This window comes from Saccostrea echinata, unplaced genomic scaffold (assembly GCF_033153115.1).
Source record: "Saccostrea echinata isolate AGI-Se365-2 ecotype Australia unplaced genomic scaffold, CSIRO_AGI_Sech_v1 ptg000025l, whole genome shotgun sequence".
Taxonomy (NCBI): domain Eukaryota; kingdom Metazoa; phylum Mollusca; class Bivalvia; order Ostreida; family Ostreidae; genus Saccostrea; species Saccostrea echinata.
This window is the reverse complement of record NW_026889774.1, coordinates 20,765,038-20,786,863: the sequence shown is the minus strand read 5'-3', so window position 1 is coordinate 20,786,863 and position 21,826 is coordinate 20,765,038. Positions and strand designations below refer to the sequence as shown.

General features: G+C 32.9%; 1 protein-coding gene across 2 annotated transcripts in view; it reads right to left on the bottom strand.

The window, feature by feature from the left end:
* Nucleotides 1-1,102: 1,102 nt before the first annotated feature.
* Nucleotides 1,103-21,826, bottom strand: part of LOC133192130 (CAP-Gly domain-containing linker protein 1-like) — a 50,221-nt gene continuing 29,497 nt past the window's right edge. For both annotated transcript variants that reach the window (XM_061328008.1, XM_061328009.1), the window contains 5 exons: nucleotides 5,749-5,822; nucleotides 4,919-5,017; nucleotides 4,395-4,514; nucleotides 4,002-4,099; nucleotides 1,103-3,694 (listed from right to left, as the gene is read on the bottom strand). In XM_061328008.1, coding sequence (XP_061183992.1) covers nucleotides 2,653-3,694; nucleotides 4,002-4,099; nucleotides 4,395-4,514; nucleotides 4,919-5,017; nucleotides 5,749-5,822 — 1,433 coding nt within the window. In that variant the 3' untranslated portion in view covers nucleotides 1,103-2,652. The remainder of the gene's footprint in view (nucleotides 3,695-4,001; nucleotides 4,100-4,394; nucleotides 4,515-4,918; nucleotides 5,018-5,748; nucleotides 5,823-21,826) is intronic.

Sequence of the window (21,826 nt, the reverse complement as noted above, 5' to 3'; positions counted from 1 at the left end):
CTCTTGGAAGATTTTTACAAAAAGCATTACCATAAGTCAAGTCTGAGGCATGTGAACTGTTTTATGATAAATTATGCAAAAAAAATATGTACTTTAATATGTGTATGATATAAATATGTAAATTTGCATATATATGATGTATGATATTATTTGTGCAGAATTTATGTACATGTATATGTATAAAAACTATCTGGTTTATTCCTTCTTTTTATGTCTTTCTCCTATCAATCATGCAACTCTTTCTCTCTTGTGTGTATGTATATTGTATTACATGTATATGACTATATATAAATGTTAATTTACAATGTACTTTCTTTTTGCCCCATGAGGGCCCTTAATTGGTAAATAAACTAAACTAATTGAATTGAATTGTCCGGAAGAATAAAAAAAAAGAAGTTTTAAGATTACATAAACTTTAGCCACACCTCTCAGCACACTGAGTCAAGAGAGCAGGAGTACTGTACGCTGAGTGACTCAAATGAAAAAAAGTCGACACAAACCACGCAGACAGAATAGACACTTTCACATGTATACCATGTCTTCTGGTCTAAAGTCAGTTGGGCCAATAAAGAAACCCATCTTCCAAAAACTACTTTGTCCATGAGCGAGGAGTTCTTATATAAAATCTACTTAGAAAGTCTCTTTGGCTCACTCCAGTCAATCCAGTACAGAATAATGACAGATCCATTTCAAATTCAGAGCATAAAAGCAAATAATTTTGAACGTATTTTAACCATCTAAAGTTTTGTTAGAGATTTATTTTCATTCCAGTGTAATAGAAATAGAATATCTTTTTCAATACCATGAAAAATAAATTCCGATATGCTCAATAAAATGAACATGTAGTACTACATATGTCAGTGAAAAAGACCAAAGTTCAGTAATCTAAAAATGAATACGGAAGTAACAAAGGCCGTTAAGTAGCTCCCCATATTTTTGATAGGATATTTGAATGCTTTCTAGGATAATTCACTTTTAACATCCAACTATATACATGTATAAATTTATGTCATTCTCCATTTGATACCATCTATTTCTCCTGAAAATAAAATCCTGCTTTTCTGTATTTGAACCCCTGGTTTATAAAATAACAAACAAGTCATTGTAAAAAGCACTTTTTATCAATATTAAAGTCTGATGGCATTTCAGTCATCTGAACACATATTTACTTGCTTTTACAACATTAATAAATACTTACATGGAATGATTCAAATTTGTACATACATAAATATCAATATGGTTCATTCTGAACTCAGCCTCTGGTAAGTTTCCAATTTTTAAAAAAAAGAATTGATGGTACATTTATATCTTTCCTACGAGAGAATACATTTGACACAATGTAATAAGCATCCAATTTTCTTTCGAAAGAAAAATAAATTCTTTTCAAATAAAGTTCTTAGCACTGTTTATTGTGTCAAATGTTTTATGTAAAAATCCTGAAGATTACTGTAGTATAAATGTATTAGTTCTTGATAGATGTCTTTATAAAGGTGGCATTCATTTTCCATTCTTTTAGTTTGAATGAAAGTGACCCTTCATGGCCAAATCATGCTATCATGACTTTAAAATCCCATATAAATCTAAAGTAATATTCATGATAGAAAATATTAATGTCTTGCTGAGGAACAGTACATCTATTGCTTTTAGAAATTCTAGTAAATGTTGATATCAATGACAAAATACAACTCAAACAAACATACAGGATAATCGATTAACACACAATATGGCATGAATGTATGGCAGTAGAACTAAGCAGTGCAAAAAGGATGAAGTGAAATAGCACAGTTACAACAATTAAGAAACTATTTACAGCTTATATGATGACAAAATGATCCTATATATATACTGGTAAATGACAAAATCTCTAAAATTGATGATAAAATATTCTTCATATGAGATGTCTAAATCCTGAGGGTTCCTCTTCATATCATAAAATGAATAAATACGAACCAACATTTAACTGCATGAATGACAGGATGTTCTGTACAAAGTTCACAATGTATCTTACAGAATAATGTGAAAAACAACCGATATATAACATAAATGTTGTTCATTGAGATCAAAATTGTATGGATTTCATTAATTCGACATCTCTCTAAAGCAGATAATTCCTGCCAATAGTTTTTAACCAATTACAGCTGTAAGTATTATTCAGCATGTCAATAAAATTTTGCGAAGACTATTCCTTTTATGTCAGTGATCTCCCTTTAATCTAAATCAATTTTATAAAGTTTACAAGATATGCAAAACAAAAATCACAGTGATGAGATAAAGCCCATTCTATCCTAAATATCTAGAACTATATATGTATCACAGAACAAATTACATCAAAATAACATTTTAAATCAATAAATATGTACATTGAAATCCAGCGATCCTTTTTTCAAATCACAATATTAAGTACCATTTTGAATACAGTGTCAAAGACTTCGGCAGAAATTTTACCTTGCATACACGAGGTAGATAATAAATAATTTCATAGGCTGAGATTAAGTAGATGGGATGTAGTGGCAATTCTGACTAGAAACTTGCTTACAATAGCTTTAATCAAAACTTAATTACCACAATCTAATGAAAGAACAGGTTTTTTTTCCCAAAAGAAAAAAAAAATGAAATCTTTTAATGCCAAACAAAAATTTTCATTCACAAAATTTAGACAGTAGACTCCTTTCTTGAGTCTGAAGGACTTGTGGTAGTGACTAGAATTTCTCCAGTTTCCACAAAGCCAGAACTTGTGTCACTTTCCTCAGTGGTCAAGTCTTTGATGTTGGTGAGAGTATTATTGTCCACTTTGGTATCTGTTAATGTGGAACTGTCCAGCATGGAATCACTAGTCTGGCTTGTTTGACTCGAGTCCATGGACTTAATGGAGTCCATTTTCTCATAGTCCCAAATCAAACTTCCAGTCCCGGAGGTCACTTCAGAGGGGCAGTAGGATTCAGTAGAGTGAGACAGGTCAGATGTGTCCTCCTTTGTGTCAATGTGTAGACTCTCACCTTCAAATTCTTCAAGATCCACTCCTCCTTGTCCTAGATTGTCAGGAGACTGACCATTATTCATTGACACAAGTTCAGTCTTTGCTGCACTAGTGCTTTTGCTGCTTTGGTTGACCTCCTCCATGCCCCCTTTTATATCGTCAGGAGTCACTGGTGCAGGGAGGCCCTGGGGTGCCTCAAATACCTCTGCATCATTACAAGACTGGATGAGGCGAGCTGCATTGTCTCTAGGCTTGTCTGTAGGCACCCCCTCACAAGAATGCACCATTCTATCACTTTCTGAGTGAGTATGCAGTCCTCTTGTTGGGGAACAAGAGTCTGAGTAAGTCTTAACCCTGTGTCGGGGGCTTCCTGTTGGAGAAGTACCATCCTTCTCATACAGGAAATTAGCTGAACGTCTTTTCATTTTCTTTTCAGCAGAGTTTTCTACTGAAGAAAGAGATCTTCTGTAAACCTGACTTGCTGGGGACTTGTCTACATCGCCAAAGGCTGGTGATCTGTTCTTTCGCCTCACAGCAGGAGAACTGTTTGCACTGTGAGAGGGGGATCCTCCAATTTTGGACAGATTCTCCAGGGACCCAGGATCTGATAAATTCACCTTATAGATCAGCTCTTCGAAATCCATAGACAATCTCTTATTGGCCTTTGATTCCTTGTCACATTTCCTCATCAGCAGTTGACATTTGTCATGAAGTTGCCTGGAAAAAATATAAGTGGTCATAATCTACTGCATTCTGAAAGCAGAATATGAGGAATTAAATCTGCCAATAAGAGTCAATAAACAGTTGACATGGGCACATTTACTTATTGCTCAAATTTCAATTTATGACAGAATTCATATAGTTCATTAGATGATTAAATAGTTGACTTCTGATTGAACACCATAAATGTATTATATAATCTAAATCATCTTAGTAACTTTCAGAACAATCCTCTGATGAAATAAAAGAAAAATTCCTTCTAAATGAAAAGCACCAAAAAAAATTTGATCATTAGTTATCTTACTTTTCATGATCAGTCTTCATGCTTATTATTGCCTCTAAGTTTTCTATTTTCTGCTGCTGGGCAATAATCTTCTCTTTTGCATTCCGGAGTTCTTCCGCCTATCAAATACATACATGCATTTTGAAGATTTTGAGTAAAAAATGACAAAAACGTATATAAACATGTAAGGCATCCAATTTTTTTTCTCATAGAAATCACATTCTATTACATGTATTCCAATGCCTAAGATAAAAATCAAGGCCAATAAACAGGTAAACACAGATTGTCAAACATCACTTGAATATATTCTTAATTCATTTTTGTCCTGACTTTATTTGTTATGACCAGATAATCAGATATTCACTAAAAACATTCTATCAATATACAAATCAGAATCAGTATTAAGGAACAAACCTGTTTTTCAAGTTCAATATTTCTGTTCTTCAGTTTCTGTATCTCCTCGTTCCTGATTTCAATGACAAGTTTCAGACTTTCAATTTCTTGTGGCAAGTTTTTGTAGGGAGATAATGCCATCTGTAAAATATAATGTAATGATTTTAGACTCAGGATCCCTCTTATATAAATTGTTTTAATAAAATTAATGTCACACATTTTTCATTACCATATGAAGGTACTCTGATAAGAGAAGTAACTCTTACTGGGATTATTGATTAATATTCCTATGAAAAAATTCAAGTTAAAAGGTGATTTCTGTCAAATATAGCCCTTTAAGATATGCTGATATTGTTTGCATTTCAGTTATAGATAAGATTTTTAATAGAAAATCATTGTCATTAATTTTATCTGATTGAACAGAGGGATGATAATTAAACCTTAGATAACTTTGAAAAGAAAAACTCAACTCAATTTTTTTTCCCTTTTAAACAAAGTGTTCTTCATTAGCTTTGACCTGAGGCCTTAAATAATAAGTAAAATACCTGAACTTTGACATCTGAGTCCCGTAAGAGGGCCTCCTCACTGGCCCGAGCTCGAGTTCTTAAATCATCACATTCACCACGAAGGGTCTCCACTTTTTCCTGTAAGATAAATTATGTACCGGTAATAATGCATTGTGGATTTTTGTTAAGGTCAATTTTTAAAAGTTAAAAAAAAAAACACAAATATATAAAATGTGATGTTAAGTAACTTACTGAAATATATATTTTTGTGTAAATATCTTATAATAAAGTTCTGTTTATTTTTATCACAGGTACTCGAAGTTTTAAACATTTTCTTTATACTGTACATGTAATTAAAAAAAAATCCCATACTATAGTATTATTATAGAATGGGAATTTTTACCTATACAGAAAATGTCTAAAACATCAAGTACCTGTTATCTTTGTGTATTTGCACCTCACACAAATAAGTAATGAGTCACATCCCATTACAAGAATAGATTTGTATCAATTTATTCCTGCAAATATACATATTAATAGAATTCTTGCAAATGTTTGTGTTAGTAATATTGCACATACTCATTGCCTTTTAAACAGAAGTGTGCATGACCACATATGTATTCAACTATTCATCCCTGGATTTCTTGAAAACAAGATTTATGGCAAGTTTGGTCAAAATTGGTCCAGAATTCTTGTGAAGAAATCAGAAATGTTAAAGTCAACAACAACAGCATATCAGAAGCTTGACAAATGACAAGCTGATCAGAACCAATAAGCTTTCATATCAGGTAACCTAAAATTATGGTATGCGCTTTTCAACATTTTCATTTTTTATTAGCATTTAAATTTTTAAACATAATTGAACTTACAGAGAGTCCCATTTTAATGTTTTCAAATCTGTGTGTTATTTCTTCGAGTCTGTCTCTGTGTTGCTTGTGAAGTTCTGCAATGGAAAACAAATATGCTTAAACCAAATCTAAAGTCCACCTTCTTATGTTTTGGCTGAATAAATAATCATTATGAATCTTGGGGGAAGGGGGGTGTCTTTAAAAGATGTGAAATAGTAAACATTAAATGCAGTTAATGTAATGAAGTTTCAATTCTATTCAACATTTACTGGGTGTATTCACAGACCTTTCTTAATTTCACTGTTTGCTTTTAAAATGTCTTAAAATGTTAAGACTGTTAAAATTCCCAGTTTTGTTTGGATTTTAAGTATCATATATATAAAGTTACTCTGATCTTAATCATACAGAGACCAAACAATTAGCCCAGGTCACACATAGATACTATCTGACATAGCTAAATAGAAAGTTAATGACATGAGTATAATATAAACTCCTACATATAAAGTGTTCCAAACAAATCAATAACTGGGCTAACAAACTCATTTAGAGTCATGAAACTTTCAGGTCCTTTCATAAGTTATTTTATAGGATAATCAATTCCTTTCACTGGGTAGAGAATTTACAAGTGAATGCACACTGCTGATATTAAGTATAAGATAATGCTCCATCCATTGGAGAGAAGTTCAAAGACCATTTCTAAACAGACACCATTAAATACTTATTAAATCTCTACATGTAGATAATCAATTCAATTCACTCAGGAGGGAATTTACAAGTGAATGCACATTGGTGGTATTAAAGGCTCTATCACTTGGAAAGGAATGCAAAGACCATTTCTAAACAGATGCTATTAAACATGTTAAATACACATTACAGTTTTACAAACTTATATAACAATAAAAAACCTGAGAATATTTAGAACAATCAATTTCATCATTCATACTTTCATCATCTAAACCCAAATTATTCATTTTTTATTATCATATTTTTTTTCATTTACTGATTTATAAATTCATATTTATCTAATATTTCTGTATTAAACCTGGGTTCTCGAATTCTAGTGAAACTTAATCATATTTCTTGAAAAACAAGAACCTATATTATATCCTGGCTATACCAGTGGTGAGGTAGTTGGGGGAGAGGCTGCACTATAAACTATAAAGTGTTTCATTTGGAATCCAAATCTTGACAAAATAGCCGAAAACAAAAAACAAAACAAAAAAATAATAAAAATGTTAATAAATCAATCAATCAATCAATTAAAATAATTTAAAAAAAAAAACAACAAAAAAACAAAAAAACAAACAAACAAGAGGCCCATGGGCCACATCGCTCACCTGAGTCATCTTGGCCCAGCTAAAATGAAATATGACCTAATATCCTGGCTTCATCGAAATTTAGACCAAATGTGTTCTGACACAAGTAAATTAAATCCACACAATAATAATAATTTTTAGTGATGAAATGTGTACTTTATACATACATGTAGAAGTTTTAAGGCTTTGGACATGCATATTCAATAATTTCTTTCATGACCTTAAGACTCTTCAAGACATATTTTGCTTGAAGAAGTTCGATCAGTTATTTAACTCCCTTCAGTCAATAAGGAAAACACATAATTATGATTGTGTTCAAAAACTTTATTCATTTACAAGAAATTTATGCAAGTCTTAAGGATAATCTGAATGTAACACTATGCAACTTTTTAGGAAAAATAGGAGATAAAATGTTAGACAAGCTGGTACAAATCAAATTATGTTGACACATTTGAGACTAGTAAATATAATTTGAAATATATTACTCATTTGTTGTTAAACTACATGTACTTTCATGTATATACATCTGAAGTAATAGGTCAAAAACATGTATTTATAGTAATCACTGTAATTAAATATGAATTTAAAAATTGCAAATGACAATAAATAAAAAATGAAAAGTAAACAGCATGGAAAAATTTGAGTATGCTCACATGAAAATTCAGTCATAATATGCATGTGTGTCTTACGAAATATAATCACTCAATATAGATAACCTTTCCCTACGAAAACGAAAGAAGGGAAAGATTATGTGGAACTGAATGAGAATTAGAGAAAGAAAGAAGCTTAATTTCAGGTTTTACTATATACATAAAAATTTGCCTTAAATTGTGTAATATTAAATGACAATAATGATGTTTATTTTGGATAGATAATTGCAATACCAGAACCTCAGACTCAAATAATCTTATTGAAAAAATAAGGTAGCTTTTTTTTCTTCTTCAGTTTTTAAATCTAATTGTAGTAAAATCATGTGCTATCATTTTTGAGAGCATTTTTTCCAATATTTTTCAGAAAGAGGTAGGTTTACCTCCCTTTACGGGCTGGCCATTGACCTCCTCTTTCCATACTTACTTGTAAATTATACATTTTGTACACAAAGTTGATTTAAAGAAAGTCATCATTAATTACTTGATAATCACAAAAATCTACATGATCCATGGTAGGTGGAATTCATTTGAATCATATCTGAGGTTTCACAATGAAAAACCTACTGTATAATGTAATTATTAAACTGTAAGCATTAAAATTGTTATTCACAAAGGTTATTTTCAAGAGGCATATTTTTAAAAGAAGTTCACAATACAAATAAGACGAAATCTAACTATAATTACTATTTTGTATTAGTTTTATCATTCGTTTCTAGCAAACAAGTTAGAAGATTGACTGGCACATATATCCATGCAATTAAATGTTCAAAATATTTGAGCAAAAGTTACAAGTCTGTCAATGAAGAGATCCAACTCGGTGGTTTCCAGATTCTATAAGGTGCCACATATTCATTTCAGTAATATATGTATATTATATCTGGCAATTACTGCTTGGAGTGTCAAAATCACATACAGTAGCTTCAAAAGAGTCAGATTCACAGCTAATAGCATGGTCTAAGAATCACAATCACTGTAGTCTATGAAAGAATATCCTTCAATTGCAGAAAGATCACAAGGTATTAAAATGAAAAGCTCCCAACAGAAAAATTCAGTTTTCAGTATAAAATATAATCCAAATGTCACAAGGGACAGATGGAGCATGACTTCTGAAACATCAATACTTTTTGTAATTTAAGACACTAACCCTATAAATTGTAATACATATACATGTATTCAGAATAGATAAGATATATCCTATAAAATGAACTACAAAATGAATATACAGGATTACATGTAACAATAATGGAAGTATAAAGAAAAATCTCAACAAATTTACAAACATTATATTCGAAAGTATACCTTGTTATATATATATTTATATATACATGAAGAGTTGTTCAAAATTTTACATATCTTAAAAATAAGCTGAGACTTCAACAGTAGATGTACTGGTAATTGGTGAAAATGTAATTACATGTATTGTATGAATATGACCTTACTTTGATTACATTAAGAATTCAGTACAACTTGTTGTAAAAGCAGCTAAAAAAAAAAATAATTTTTACAAAGGAAATCCTATCCAAGTGAACATATATACATGTACATCAACACAATAAGAAACAAATATGCAAAAGACACTCGGGTTAAAAATTTAAATGTCTCAAAAACAACTGTATAATAATGCAAACAAAGATTAAGTAAAAAATTCACATTTTCAAAGCTTTATGTTATAATAAAAAAATATAATATATATTTTATAAGGTGCCTTACAACTAACACTGGATGCCTAAATAGGACTGATACCCCCGTCAAGGTAAGGTGGAGACATGCTTCTCTGAAATCTTGCATAAATCATACTGCAAATCCCATGTCCTTAATCTTGTTGAGATGACTGCAATTTGCTGAGGGTCATGATAGTTTCTACCTTCATATTGAAAAATGACCTTATATATACAATCATAGCATGAGATTATGACAGACCTCCTCTTCTCCTCTGAGCAACATTTGCCAAAGTTTGACCTTGTTTAATCCAAAACCAAAATTTTGTCTGTCAGAATTATACACATTTGAACTCTGTGACCTTGATCTTTTCTCAAATTACCTTTCTTAATTGTCATGACATTATCATAAATTTTTTTTAAAAAGTTTCAGATATTGACAAAGCCACAGACAGATGGACATGTTGATTCCAGTATACCCCTCAAACTTTGTTTGAGGGGCATAATAAAACACTGGAACAAAGGGATGAGGGAGGGGGCATTCTTAAGCATCTCCCTCTGAAATGTTTTACTTTGGTGCCCCATTGTATTTAACGCATAGTCTTATCAAATGCACAGTACACCATTTTATGATCTGACCAGTATGCTTCAATCACATCTGTTTCACATGGGGATATGTTAGTAAAAATCAAGTCAAGTTGAGAACCAGAGTCATGAGTACTCTTACTCACAATTTGTTTACAGTTGAAACCTTTTTCCATAAATGTTAGAAATTCTTTATGCCCAGTAAACAAATCAAAATTAAAATCTCCTAAGAATACCAAGTCTTTCTGGTCATCAATCAAGGGTTTTATATGCATTTCCACATGTTGTTTAAAATCCCCAAAAGAGCAAGATGGATATTTGTAAATAACTACAACTTGGGCATCTCTACTTTGGTTTAACTGTACATTTACCATGATGAACTCCATAGAACCACTGTTCAGTTTTGAGATGCAGGTTGTTTTGTAAACATTTTTCACATATACAGCTGTTCCATGATGCGGACGTCTATCCAGATTAGCTGTAGCCTCATGGTTAAATACTGCAGTGTATCCCTGTAGTTGATAATTTTCAGCTACATCTGCACTAGTTAATCTTGTCTCTGAGAATCCAACTACATCTGATGCGGCAATATTTGGTTCATTTTGAATTTGTGGAAAGTGTTTATGAAGGGATCTACAATTGTTGAAAGCAATTTTGAAAGAACACAAGTCAACCTGATATAATGGGACATAACAAAGTTGTAGTGGTACATCTTTTTTCATTCTTTCCATTTCCTCTATCACTTGTTCATCCATAGCTAATGCCTGCTCATTGAAGTTTAGGATGTGAAGATGTTCTACTGAACGTACCCGGCTTAGTGCTACATAGTGAATATGTGGATTTTTCCTTACTTTAGTCTGAGACAAATCAACTACAATTTCATCTACAGTGCAACCTTGGGCTTTATGAACTGTCTTCCCTGCAGCTGGTTGTAATGGGAATTGAATCCTCTGAAAAGTATTGTAATTCAATACAAAAGACCGCTGAACTTCAAAAATTGGTGTCCAGTCCCCCGTAATTCCATCATGAAACAAATGTTTGTATTTCTTACTAGTTGTTTTTCCAATAGCGGAGTCAAAAAATTTTACCCAAACAATGCTTGGCCTTGATATGCCTTCCATTCTCCTTTCAATTAATTTTACCTTACATGATGACCCATTTGTTAAACCATCAGATACATCGACATTGACTGAGATATCGTATATCATTTTTGCATCAAATTGGCAGTTTTGCTAACATCATCAGCTTTATATAGAGATCTGAGCAGCTTTTCCTTAAGTTCCTTTGAATAATCCTTAATAACAGAATCCACTGAATTCACTGTGATCTTTTCTCCTTCAAGTTTTTCAATCAACTGATTGTTGTATGCATCTACTTTAGAATTCTGTGTAAAGAGATGAGGAGCATGGTGTGGATAATTGTCACTTGTTTCCGTTATCATGCATCTGTGTATTACATTCATATCTTCTGCTGTCATTGCATTGTAGCGAAGACGATTGAGAAGTTGAGCAAACTCAAGATCATCTTTCTGGCGCATTATTTCATCCAACTCAAAAATACAGAAATGCTCCTTCCAAAGATTGTTTGCAAGAGCTTGAGCATCATGATTCAAATCCTGAAAGATCCAACGGTCCATCACAGGTTTAAGTTGAAAGAAATCGCCAACAGCTATGATGCTAATGCCACCAAATGGTTTCTTGATGCCTGTAAGAAGTTGCAAACGACTATCAATGAGTGCTAATGACCTATTGCCAACCATCGATATCTCATCAATGATGATCAATTTTAGGTTTTGGTACTTCGTACGAAAAGTATTCAATTCATCACAGTGCAAGCTTTGTTGACTTTGATTAATTTTTTGATGGAAAGCAGATGCTATAGTTGCCCCTCCAATGTTGTATGCTGCCTTGCCAGTATAAGCACAAAGAAGTATTCTTATGTCGTCTGGATTTTCACCTTCTATGGAACATAGATATCTGTGCAGAGCTTGATAAAGTGCTCTTATCAAAACAGATTTGCCAACACCAGCACCCCCAGATAAAAATGAATAAATAGGTTCTGTCTTTGTTTTGACCCACTGCAAGACGTGATTGAAAAATTCTCGTTGCTTTACATTTAGACTTCCTAACACTTTCAAGTATTCACTGTCTGGTAATCTTACAGAACTTTCTTCAGTTATTTGTCTTGTAGATGGAATGCCAATATCTGACCCTATATCATACTGTCTCTGTTCAACTGGTCTATCAGGATTAAACTGAAAAAAGTTTTCAGATTCAAGAGATCCCTCACTTTCATCTTCTGCTTCTCTTTGTTGAGCATTTGGTGCCAATTCATCAAAAGCTTCTGAAAAATCCTCAGTTGCCATTTGCAAAGCTGCATCAAGCTGTTCAGCATTAAATTCATACTCCTTGACCTTGTGTGTAAGAAAGGACCTCTTCAGAGAAAACGACCTCTCAAATGTGTCAGTTCCTGATATTAGGTCAACAGATTCATTTCTCCAAGGCATAAACAACATTAGTTTTTCTCTATAGTAATTTTCTGGATCAGTTTTGATATTAAACCGAACATATCTAATTACCCTAGGTACTTTTCGTCGTCTGATCTTTATGCCATTTCTCAGAGTAAGAAGTGCATCACTTTCACTAAAATCAAGATTTGAATTATCTCCGTCATCTAGCATTTTGTCCTGATCATCATCATCATCATCATCATCATCATTCACTTCATGTGCAGTTAACTCTTTTTCATTATCTTTAGGGAATACAACATCTAGTTGTGAGACATAATCAGCTAAACACCAGTTTTCAAGCTGTTTTGGGCGTTTTGCATATCGCTTAATTACATTGCTACATTCAACATCTGTAGAATTTGGTGTTAACTTTTCCAATTCAGCATCTGTTTTGATGAGAATTACTCGATTATCTGATGGGCTTGTGTTGATAAAAACAACATCTCTTGATGCCTTGGTCATTGGCATTTGTAATACTAAATATGCTGCTTCCTGTGCTCCAACTTCTACACTGTTGAGAAAATGGTTTCCAATGTGGCGTACCTGTCTTTTTATGTCAAGATTTCCTTCTCTGGCTTCCTTTGCAGCTCTGTTAAGTAAATCACTCATCCCTCTTTGAGATTTACTTATATAAGAAACAATATACATTGCACATGCATATGGGTCCAAAATAAACTGAATATCAATGTTAGCTTTCCAAGCATCAAGAACAACACTGTTGTATGAGTTTACCCTCATATCACATGGCTTTCTCTTTAGAAAAACCTTTGGACCTCTCAGTGAACTTCTAATACATTTAATGTAATCTTCCTCAGAAATCTTTAATACTGTGCTCAGAAGTTCCTTGTAAGACAAATCACATCCATTTTTCATATCATTTAGCTGTTTTTGAATATCATCATACATTTTCTTGTATTTGTCAACATCACACTCTAGTGGCTCCAAAATCAAAGTCTTTTCAAGAGGAGGAAGGGGAAAACCAAATCTGCATACAGCTTTACCTCTCTTTTTACATGTTTGTGAATGTTTGTGTACTTGTAAGCCTGTCAAATCATCCTCTTCATTCTTTTCACATTTCAAGTAATTATCTACATAATTCACTATCTCCTGTTCATTATTTTCATGATATTTTGGTGCATTTTCTATCCAAACAATCATATGAACATGTGGTGATCCTCTCTGCTGAAATTCAATTCTATAAAAGAAGTCTTTTACAACACCAATTGGATGGTGGTCACTCCTCAACACTGAATTCATAAACAAACGGAACCTGTGATCAAAGTACCTAGTGCATGTAATAGGATCCTTTTGAACTAATTTTGATTTTTCAAACCATGTCATGCTGTCAATTTGTTCATCAGTGTATTCCTTTCCATCATTTAACACTCCAAGTGCTCTGATGAGATCATTCCATCTTGTATCCGCTGCAGATAGTGACATAAACCATGTTGGTAATCCTAATTGTCTGATCATAGCAAATACATCTTTTTTTCTAGTCTCAAGATATGCAGGTGAATTTCGTAACTGCCTGAACACAAAGAAACCTTCATTGTGTCTAACAAGATTATTCACATTTTCGGGATTTTTCATTTCATTTGCTGTCATGGATTTTCCTCTGGTTTTGCATTTCCTAAGTGCCAGATTGCATTTATCTGTAACTTGCTTCATTTGTATTTTTTTCAACTTGAAAAACAAATTTGGAACAGATTGGGCAGCACGTCTATCAACACTTCTCAATTCCCACTTAGCTATATCTGCATAAGAAACACGAACTTGTCTTTCATCATCTTGTAATCTTCCCTTTCCACAAAATATTGTTGGAAATGATAAATATTCTGCAGACTGATCTTGATATAAACTAAGGGGACGTTGTCCCTCTCCTGGAGCAAAGGTGTATATCTGATTCATGTCTCGAGAAACGTCATCTAACAGAGTATCACAATTACCATCCATACCAACTCCATCTACTTCACAGAATTTATCATCATCATCATCATCTGTCTCAAGATTATCATTATCTTGATCTCTTCTCATCTGTGTTTGCACGAATTCTTGAACGATTTCATTTGCTGAAGATGTGATTTCTTGAAACCAACTATCGTCAACATTGATGTTTGCATTCTTATAGTAGTCACTGTTGTTTAAAAGCCAATGTAATGCCATCAATACTTTTGTTGGTCGTACATTTTCATGATAATCACACTTTTGGTAAGACAACCTTTTCTTTAACTTCACAGGAACTGTGATATTTTCATCCATCTTTCTAGGCAAGCTGTTTACAGTAGGTTGAATATCCACTGGAACATTCACAATATTTCCTTTCACAGAATATTGTCCACCTCTTGGCAACTCTCTAATTTGCATGAAGGGTATCCTAAGTGATATCAATCTTTCTTCCAATGGATACAAATCTAATTCTTTTGGCTTAGGTGGCCATGTCATTCCATTTAAAACAGATAATTTGGGGATTTTTCTTTCTCTTACTGATGAATAACAAGTATTGCAAATCCATTCTGCATTTCCAACAGAAATAATACCAGTAAGATATCTGGTTTTACTTGTGTCATCCAAATTTGTGTTTTCCACTTTTAAAACGCTTTCTTTAAACCATGTTTGATGACAACATGAGCATAGAAAAACTGGACCATGTTTAATCTTTTCATGAAATTTTTGGATGCAATCCTGTAAGTGGTTTCCAAACTGCCTTTGTCTATTTCTTTCATTTTCTTTGTTACAATATTCTTCATTTATTCTTTTATCTTGTTTCCTTTGTCTATTGCTCAATCTTTCATATTGTCTATAAGAAGAGTCATTTCTTCTAGCTTGTATTTTTAATCGTTGCTTTTCAAGAACAAAAGGGTTTTCCCTATATTTTTGTTTTGAAATTCTATTTATATTATTTTCTTTTTGTTTTACTTCATTACTTAATCTTTTCAACTTCCTTGCAGACTTATCCTTTATTCTTTCTTTTTCTTTTACTTCAACATTCTTTCTTTTCAACTTCCTTGCAGCTTTATCCAATTCTTTTTCTTTTCCTCTCACTTCAACATCTTGCCTTTTCAACTTCCTTGCAGCTTTATCCAATTCTTTTTCTTTTCCTCTCACTTCAACATTTTGCCTTTTCAACTTCCTTGCAGCTTTATCCAATTCTTTTTCTTTTTCTCTCTCTTCAACATTTTGCCTTTTCAACTTTCTTGCAGCTTTATCCAATTCTTTTTCTTTTCCTCTCACTTCAACATTTTGCCTTTTCAACCTTCTTGCAGTTGTTTCTCTTTCATTTTCTTTCTCTTTAACTTCATGATTTTGTCTCTTCAACTTCCTGGCAGCTTTATCAAATTCTCTTTCTTTTCCTCTTACTTCTACATTTTGCCTTTTCAACTTTCTAGCAGTTGTTTCTCTTTCATTTTCTTTCTCAAGAACTTGATAATTTTGTCTTTTCAACTTCCTCGCAGCTTTATCCAGTTCTTTTTCTTTTCCTCTCACTTCTACATTTTGCCTTTTCAACTTTCTTGCAGTTGTTTCCCTTTCATTTTCTTTCCCTTTTATTTCTACTTTTTGTCTTTTCATTTTTCTTGCAGTTGTTTCCCTTTCATTTTCTTTCTTTTTTGTATCACAATCTTGTCTTTTAATTTGTTTGGCCTTAACATCTTTGTTTCTTTCAACATGTTTGAATTCTTCATTCTGTCTCTTTTTCTTCATGTATTCTCTCATGTATGTTTTCCTGGTTTCAATTTGGGATTTTAAATTTATCTCTGCTGTTAGCTTTTCATCCATTCTGTAAAACTTTCTCTGCAATGGATCATTTTCTGGGAAGCTATGATACAAAGTAGTGATTGAGATGGGTAAAATTTCAAACTGCATTTCAAGATCAATATGCATGCTGTTATACATATTGTACATAAAAGACACTAGGTCATCAATACTCCTGTTAAGCACTAATATAGATTTACCATCACACGAAGACATGCCAACACCATCATGTGAATGCGAGTCAAAGAAGTAATACTCATTGTTTGACCCTTTATACATAGCAGAACAAATGGCTCCCATCATTATCAATAAATATCTTGAAATTTGAAATGCCTCTTCTAAAGCCAAATGCAATGTTTTAACTTGCCCATTTTGTTCCTCAGAGACAACCAATCCCCAAATGGTTTCAAATATTTTAATAACATGATGATTCTCTCCCAATGATACATTTATTGGTAATTCATCGAAGTTTAAAAGTTTGTTGAGAAACTTTCCTCTTTGTTGCAAACTTCTAACAGTCCTTCCATAAATTTGGTCTCCTGATATCAAAGTTCTATCCATGAATTCTGAAGTAAATGAACATCCTTCATAACATTTAATCAGCATAGTAAGAGCATTGCAAGTACATTGACTACCTCTCGAGAACGTTGAAAATCTAATGTCCCCTTGATGGAATGACCCAAATACTATTTTTTTGGTACATACCTCATTACCTTTGTAATCATTCTGAAAGGTTTTATCTCCAACATTGCCACTTGTATACTGTGAAGATTCAGAGGTAGAAATTTTGCTTGCTAAACTTTTTTCAACAGTACTATTTTGCAAAATCATTTCAGCAGATTCATTGAGCAGATTTTCACAGAGTTCATTGAGCAAATCTTTCTCACAAAGTTCATTGCACAAATTTGTTTCACAACTTTCTTTGGTTTTCCTGTTTTTTTGTAACCTGAGGGCAGGCTCCTCAGGGTCAACATTAGTTTTACTGTTTTTAACGAGGCCAGTCTCCTCAGTCATTCTAATGTCAGACATTGTTTTACTGTTTTTAAAGAGGCCAGTCTCCTCAGTCAAGTCCAGGTCAGACATTGTTTTACTGTTTTTCATGAGGCCAGTCTCCTCAGTCTCGTCAGTCTGTAGCTCTTTCTTGGCCGTACTCTTCTTCCAGTACTTCCTACGTGGCATCTACAAAACAACATTTCAGAGATTAAAGAAAGAAAATTATTATTTATAATACTCCTTTTAAATGGTAACAATTAATTTTTTGATCATGTTTTATTTAAGATGAAGAAATCACATTGTTTATAAAAAATACTGGTGGGTTCACAATTTAAAAAAAAAAATCCGCAAGGAAAATTTAAAATTTCTGGAAAAGCAAAGCAAATTAAAAAAATTGCTTGGGTAACATATAACTCCCCCCCCCCCCCCCAAAAAATGTGGAAATATCAAAACAACTTTCAAGAATATTGACTAGTGAGGGACAAACATTTTACTAAGATTGATCTCTATCAGACTTCAATATCATTAAAGATAATTTACTTCTTAGGGGGTAACAGTGAACAAAAGCTGATGTCTGTGAAGCAAATGATTCTCAAGAGACTAAGCTGACAATTCTTCCTATACCTTTTAACCATAAAATTAACAGGGGTCATCTACTCAATTCATAAGGAGAAACAGTGTACCAAGTTGTTCCAAAAATGTCACTAGGGTCATCATCATTTATAGCAATGGAGAGAGAGAGAGACAGAGAGAGAGAGAACTCTATGAATACATGAAAACATAGTGCAATTTTCTTTTAAATGAAAACTTACTTTTTCTAGATCTGTCATTGACAGAGAGTCTCTGTATAAATTCTTGATATCTCAAGTAAAGAGCCATAATTTTTCTATATTGCAGTGTTTAACAAATGACCCTTTCAGACCCAAAAATTAAAGGGGCTGGAAAACAGACTTGAATCTTATATTTTCTAAATAATCTCATGATATATATGTTGCTAGAGCATAGAGCTCCTTTCCCGTTTACAAACACAAGTGATTAAGAATGTTGTTGTTATTTAATTCTTAAAATATTCATCATTAAACTGAAGTTATTTTTTGAATGAAAATAGACATTTAAAATTGTAAACAATGCAACTATGCTCAGGCCTCTTTAATAGGGGTCACCCACCTTCATTCGATGCTTAATCAAATCTCTAACAAGCTAATTCAGAGAAGAACTACGCACGCTAACTCTCGATTCCCACCTACATTTTACACCCATTTAATTCAACACTAATGGCAATTTGGCCATAAAATCTGTGTTGAATGCAAGGAAGGGTTCAATGGTAATTGACTGATAATTTTAATACCAGGGGGGATGTTTTAAAAATATTTTCCGTTTTCCGTTGATTTCTATGGTGAAAAACACAACTTTCATCAAAATTATAGAGTTATCTCTCTTTTTTTCCCAAAGAAGTAATGTTTTATGCTAATTCATATTAATACCTATATAGATATGAAAAATCATTCATATGTGTTAACTTTTGAAAATTGACTTGGAGGTAGGCGGGAGAACAATACTATCGTTCGCAGTTCTTTGTGTCCCCCACTTAAGGAAAAAAGAGAAAGATTGTCAGATTGGGGGGTCGAACCCCCTCCCCCTTCCCCGGATTTGCAGAATCATTAAATGTATGTAGTGAAGCAAATAAAAAATGCCAATATGGATATAAAGATTTGACTGCTTATTTTTTAAATTGTGTACATGAAGATTCTCTTTTAATATAAAATATCTATCACACTGTAATAATAGTTCACCATATGGAGATTGTAAATAAAAAAATAAGGACACAAAGATAGAAGTCAAAAATTTCAATAAGGAAAATAAGAAGTGTTTGCGAAACACTGATGCCCCCGTATGGCAGCTTATGGCAAAGGTTAAAGTTTCTCAAATGCAAGTCAAAATCCAGGCCAAAACATAAAAAATGTTGGTACCCAAAGAAAAGTCTTGTCTCAAGGAATATACCTGTGAAATTTGAAAGCCCTAGCTGCAACAGTTCAAAAGTTATGGCGACTGTTAAAGTTTTAAAAAAGTAAAATGTCAAGGTCAAGGTCAAAGTGGTTGGTATCCAAAGGAAGGTCTTGTCACAGGGATTATATATGTGAAGTATGAAAGCCCTAGCTCGAACAATTCAGAAGTTATGGCCAAGGTTAAAGTTTTTCAAAAGTAGGTCAAACTCCTAGGTCAAGGTCAAAGAATCAAAGAGGTTGATACCCAGAGGAAGGTCTTGTCACAAGGAATACACATGTGAAGTTTGAAACCCCATGCACCAACTGTTCAAAAGTTATGGCCAAGGTAAAAGTTTTTCAAAAGTAGGTCAAACTCCAAGGTCAAGGTCAAAGTTGTTTGTACCCAAAGGAAGACCTTGTCACAAAGAATACACATGTGAAGTTTGAAACCCCCAAGCACCAACTGTTCAGAAGTTATGGCCAAGGTTAAAGTTTCATAAAATTTTGCAAAAGTGGGTCAAACTCCAAGGTCAAGGTCAAATATGATGAATACACATGTGAAATGTGAAAGTCATAGCTCCAACCAATCAAAAGTCATGGGCAAGGTTAAAGTTGACAACAGACAGACAGACAGGACAAAAACAATATACTCCAGGGATCTTTCGATCCGGGGGCATAAAAATCTTTTTTTTGACAATCATTTAAAATACTGGGAAGGTAATAGATAAATGCAATTGAAAATTATACTAGTCCAATCGGTCTATTGCTGACCTGCATTCTACTAGCCCTGCTCAACCAAATTTTTACTCGTTTTTGGGCATTGTGCTAGTGTTTTGTGCACACTGTACTCCATATTGGAGTGTGTAAAGGACACTGGATGCCTGATTTCAGCAGGCTTAAACTTTCTTTAAACATGCATGCAATTGTGTTTAAACATTATCTAAAATGCAAATTTTAAAAAAAAAAACACACAAAACACTTTTAAGTTTATTCATCTTCTTTATTAAACTGAGAGTTTCACAACAGGGATTAATCTAGGGCATATTTATTACCGATGTTAGGTATTTTTCCCCAAGAGAAATTTTCCCCTGAATATCCCTTTTTCCCCTTTTGTTGAGTAAAAAATTTCCCTTACAATAATAAAAAGCTCTAATGATTTTTTTCCCTTCATAAGAACTGGAAATTTGAAGTAAATTTTTTTCTAAAATGGGAAATATGGTTTTACTTTGCTATTTTATGCACTCTAAATGGTCATTAAAATGCTGAAATTCAATTGGGCCCCCCAGACCCCCGGCTGATTTTCCCAGTTTCTTCAGAAAGGGTAGTTTCCCCAAAAAACCTAGATTAATCCCTGCACAAGCATCATATTCTGAAACTACTGTTTTGCAAATTAAAGCATATAAACCTCTCCTTCTTTAAGGGGATAGGTTTGCTGTACAACAACTGCTGCATTCCAAAACTGAAAAAAATCTTAAATTCCTTGTCTCCACTTTTACTTCAGTATAGACAAGCAAGACAAATACATTTCATGTTTCCTTGACAGGCCATGCCATTCATGTGTATTCCCAGGCATAATTTGTACATTACTTAGCTACATCTCCACAGATGAACTTTGAAAAATAAACCTAACTAACTACAACTAGGTACTATTAGAGGCACTTGTTTCTATAATATTTTGTTGACCCCAGAGTATGCAAAAACAGTATAGTCTAACTCCAAATTAAATACAATATCCACCCTTCCAGATGCTTTCGAAGAAAACACAGTAGTAAACCCATTCTCTCATGTGAAAATTTATCTAGAAAACAATGTATGGCATGTCTGTCTTTGTTTTATCTCTGAAAACACTTTCTTAAATTTATCTCTGTAAACGCGTTTTACACGCTCACGCTGTGTATCTGCACCACTCTCCGTCAGCATATTATTGTCTGGATTTCAATTGGCTGAAAAACTGTTTCTAAAACTACATCGAAAAATTTATGAAATAAAAAAGAAAAATATCTATATTTTATTCAACTGCAATATTTTAATTTTATTCCCATCGATTTCAGATTTTCTTTCCGTCCCAGATCATTACGTACTTTTGCGTAGTCTGAATCCGAGCTCGGTAATATCTACTTCCTCTCCATGATTATCTCGTAAAAGAATTAAAAGAACAGACAGTGCATTTTTCTTTCATCAATAATCGGATAACATTACCTTGTGAAATCAACTCTATTAAACCCAACTTAAGTAGACAATATATATGGCAAATTAACTCCTTTGTTTTTCTTCAATATGGCGTGTAACAAAGAACCTCGTTTTCATATTCGAAATATCGAACCCGATCCAAATATAATATTCTTCATATATATATTAATATATTTGTAACTTACGGATTAATTTATCGTTCTTTTTTTTTTTCAAATACATTAATTAAGAAGACATCAATCAATGTCATATTTACTTGTTTTTTAAAGCATTTTTTGTGGCCTAAAGTTAAAAATTATTCCTATGTAAAGCTTTAATTCATTTAATTATTATTCATTATTGTGGCCCAACCCTAACCCTGGGGCCATAAATTGAACAAACTTAAATCTACACTGGCTGAGGATGGTTCCACATATAGTAAAACTCATAATAATGCTACTGTTCAGCAGAGGAAGATTTTAAA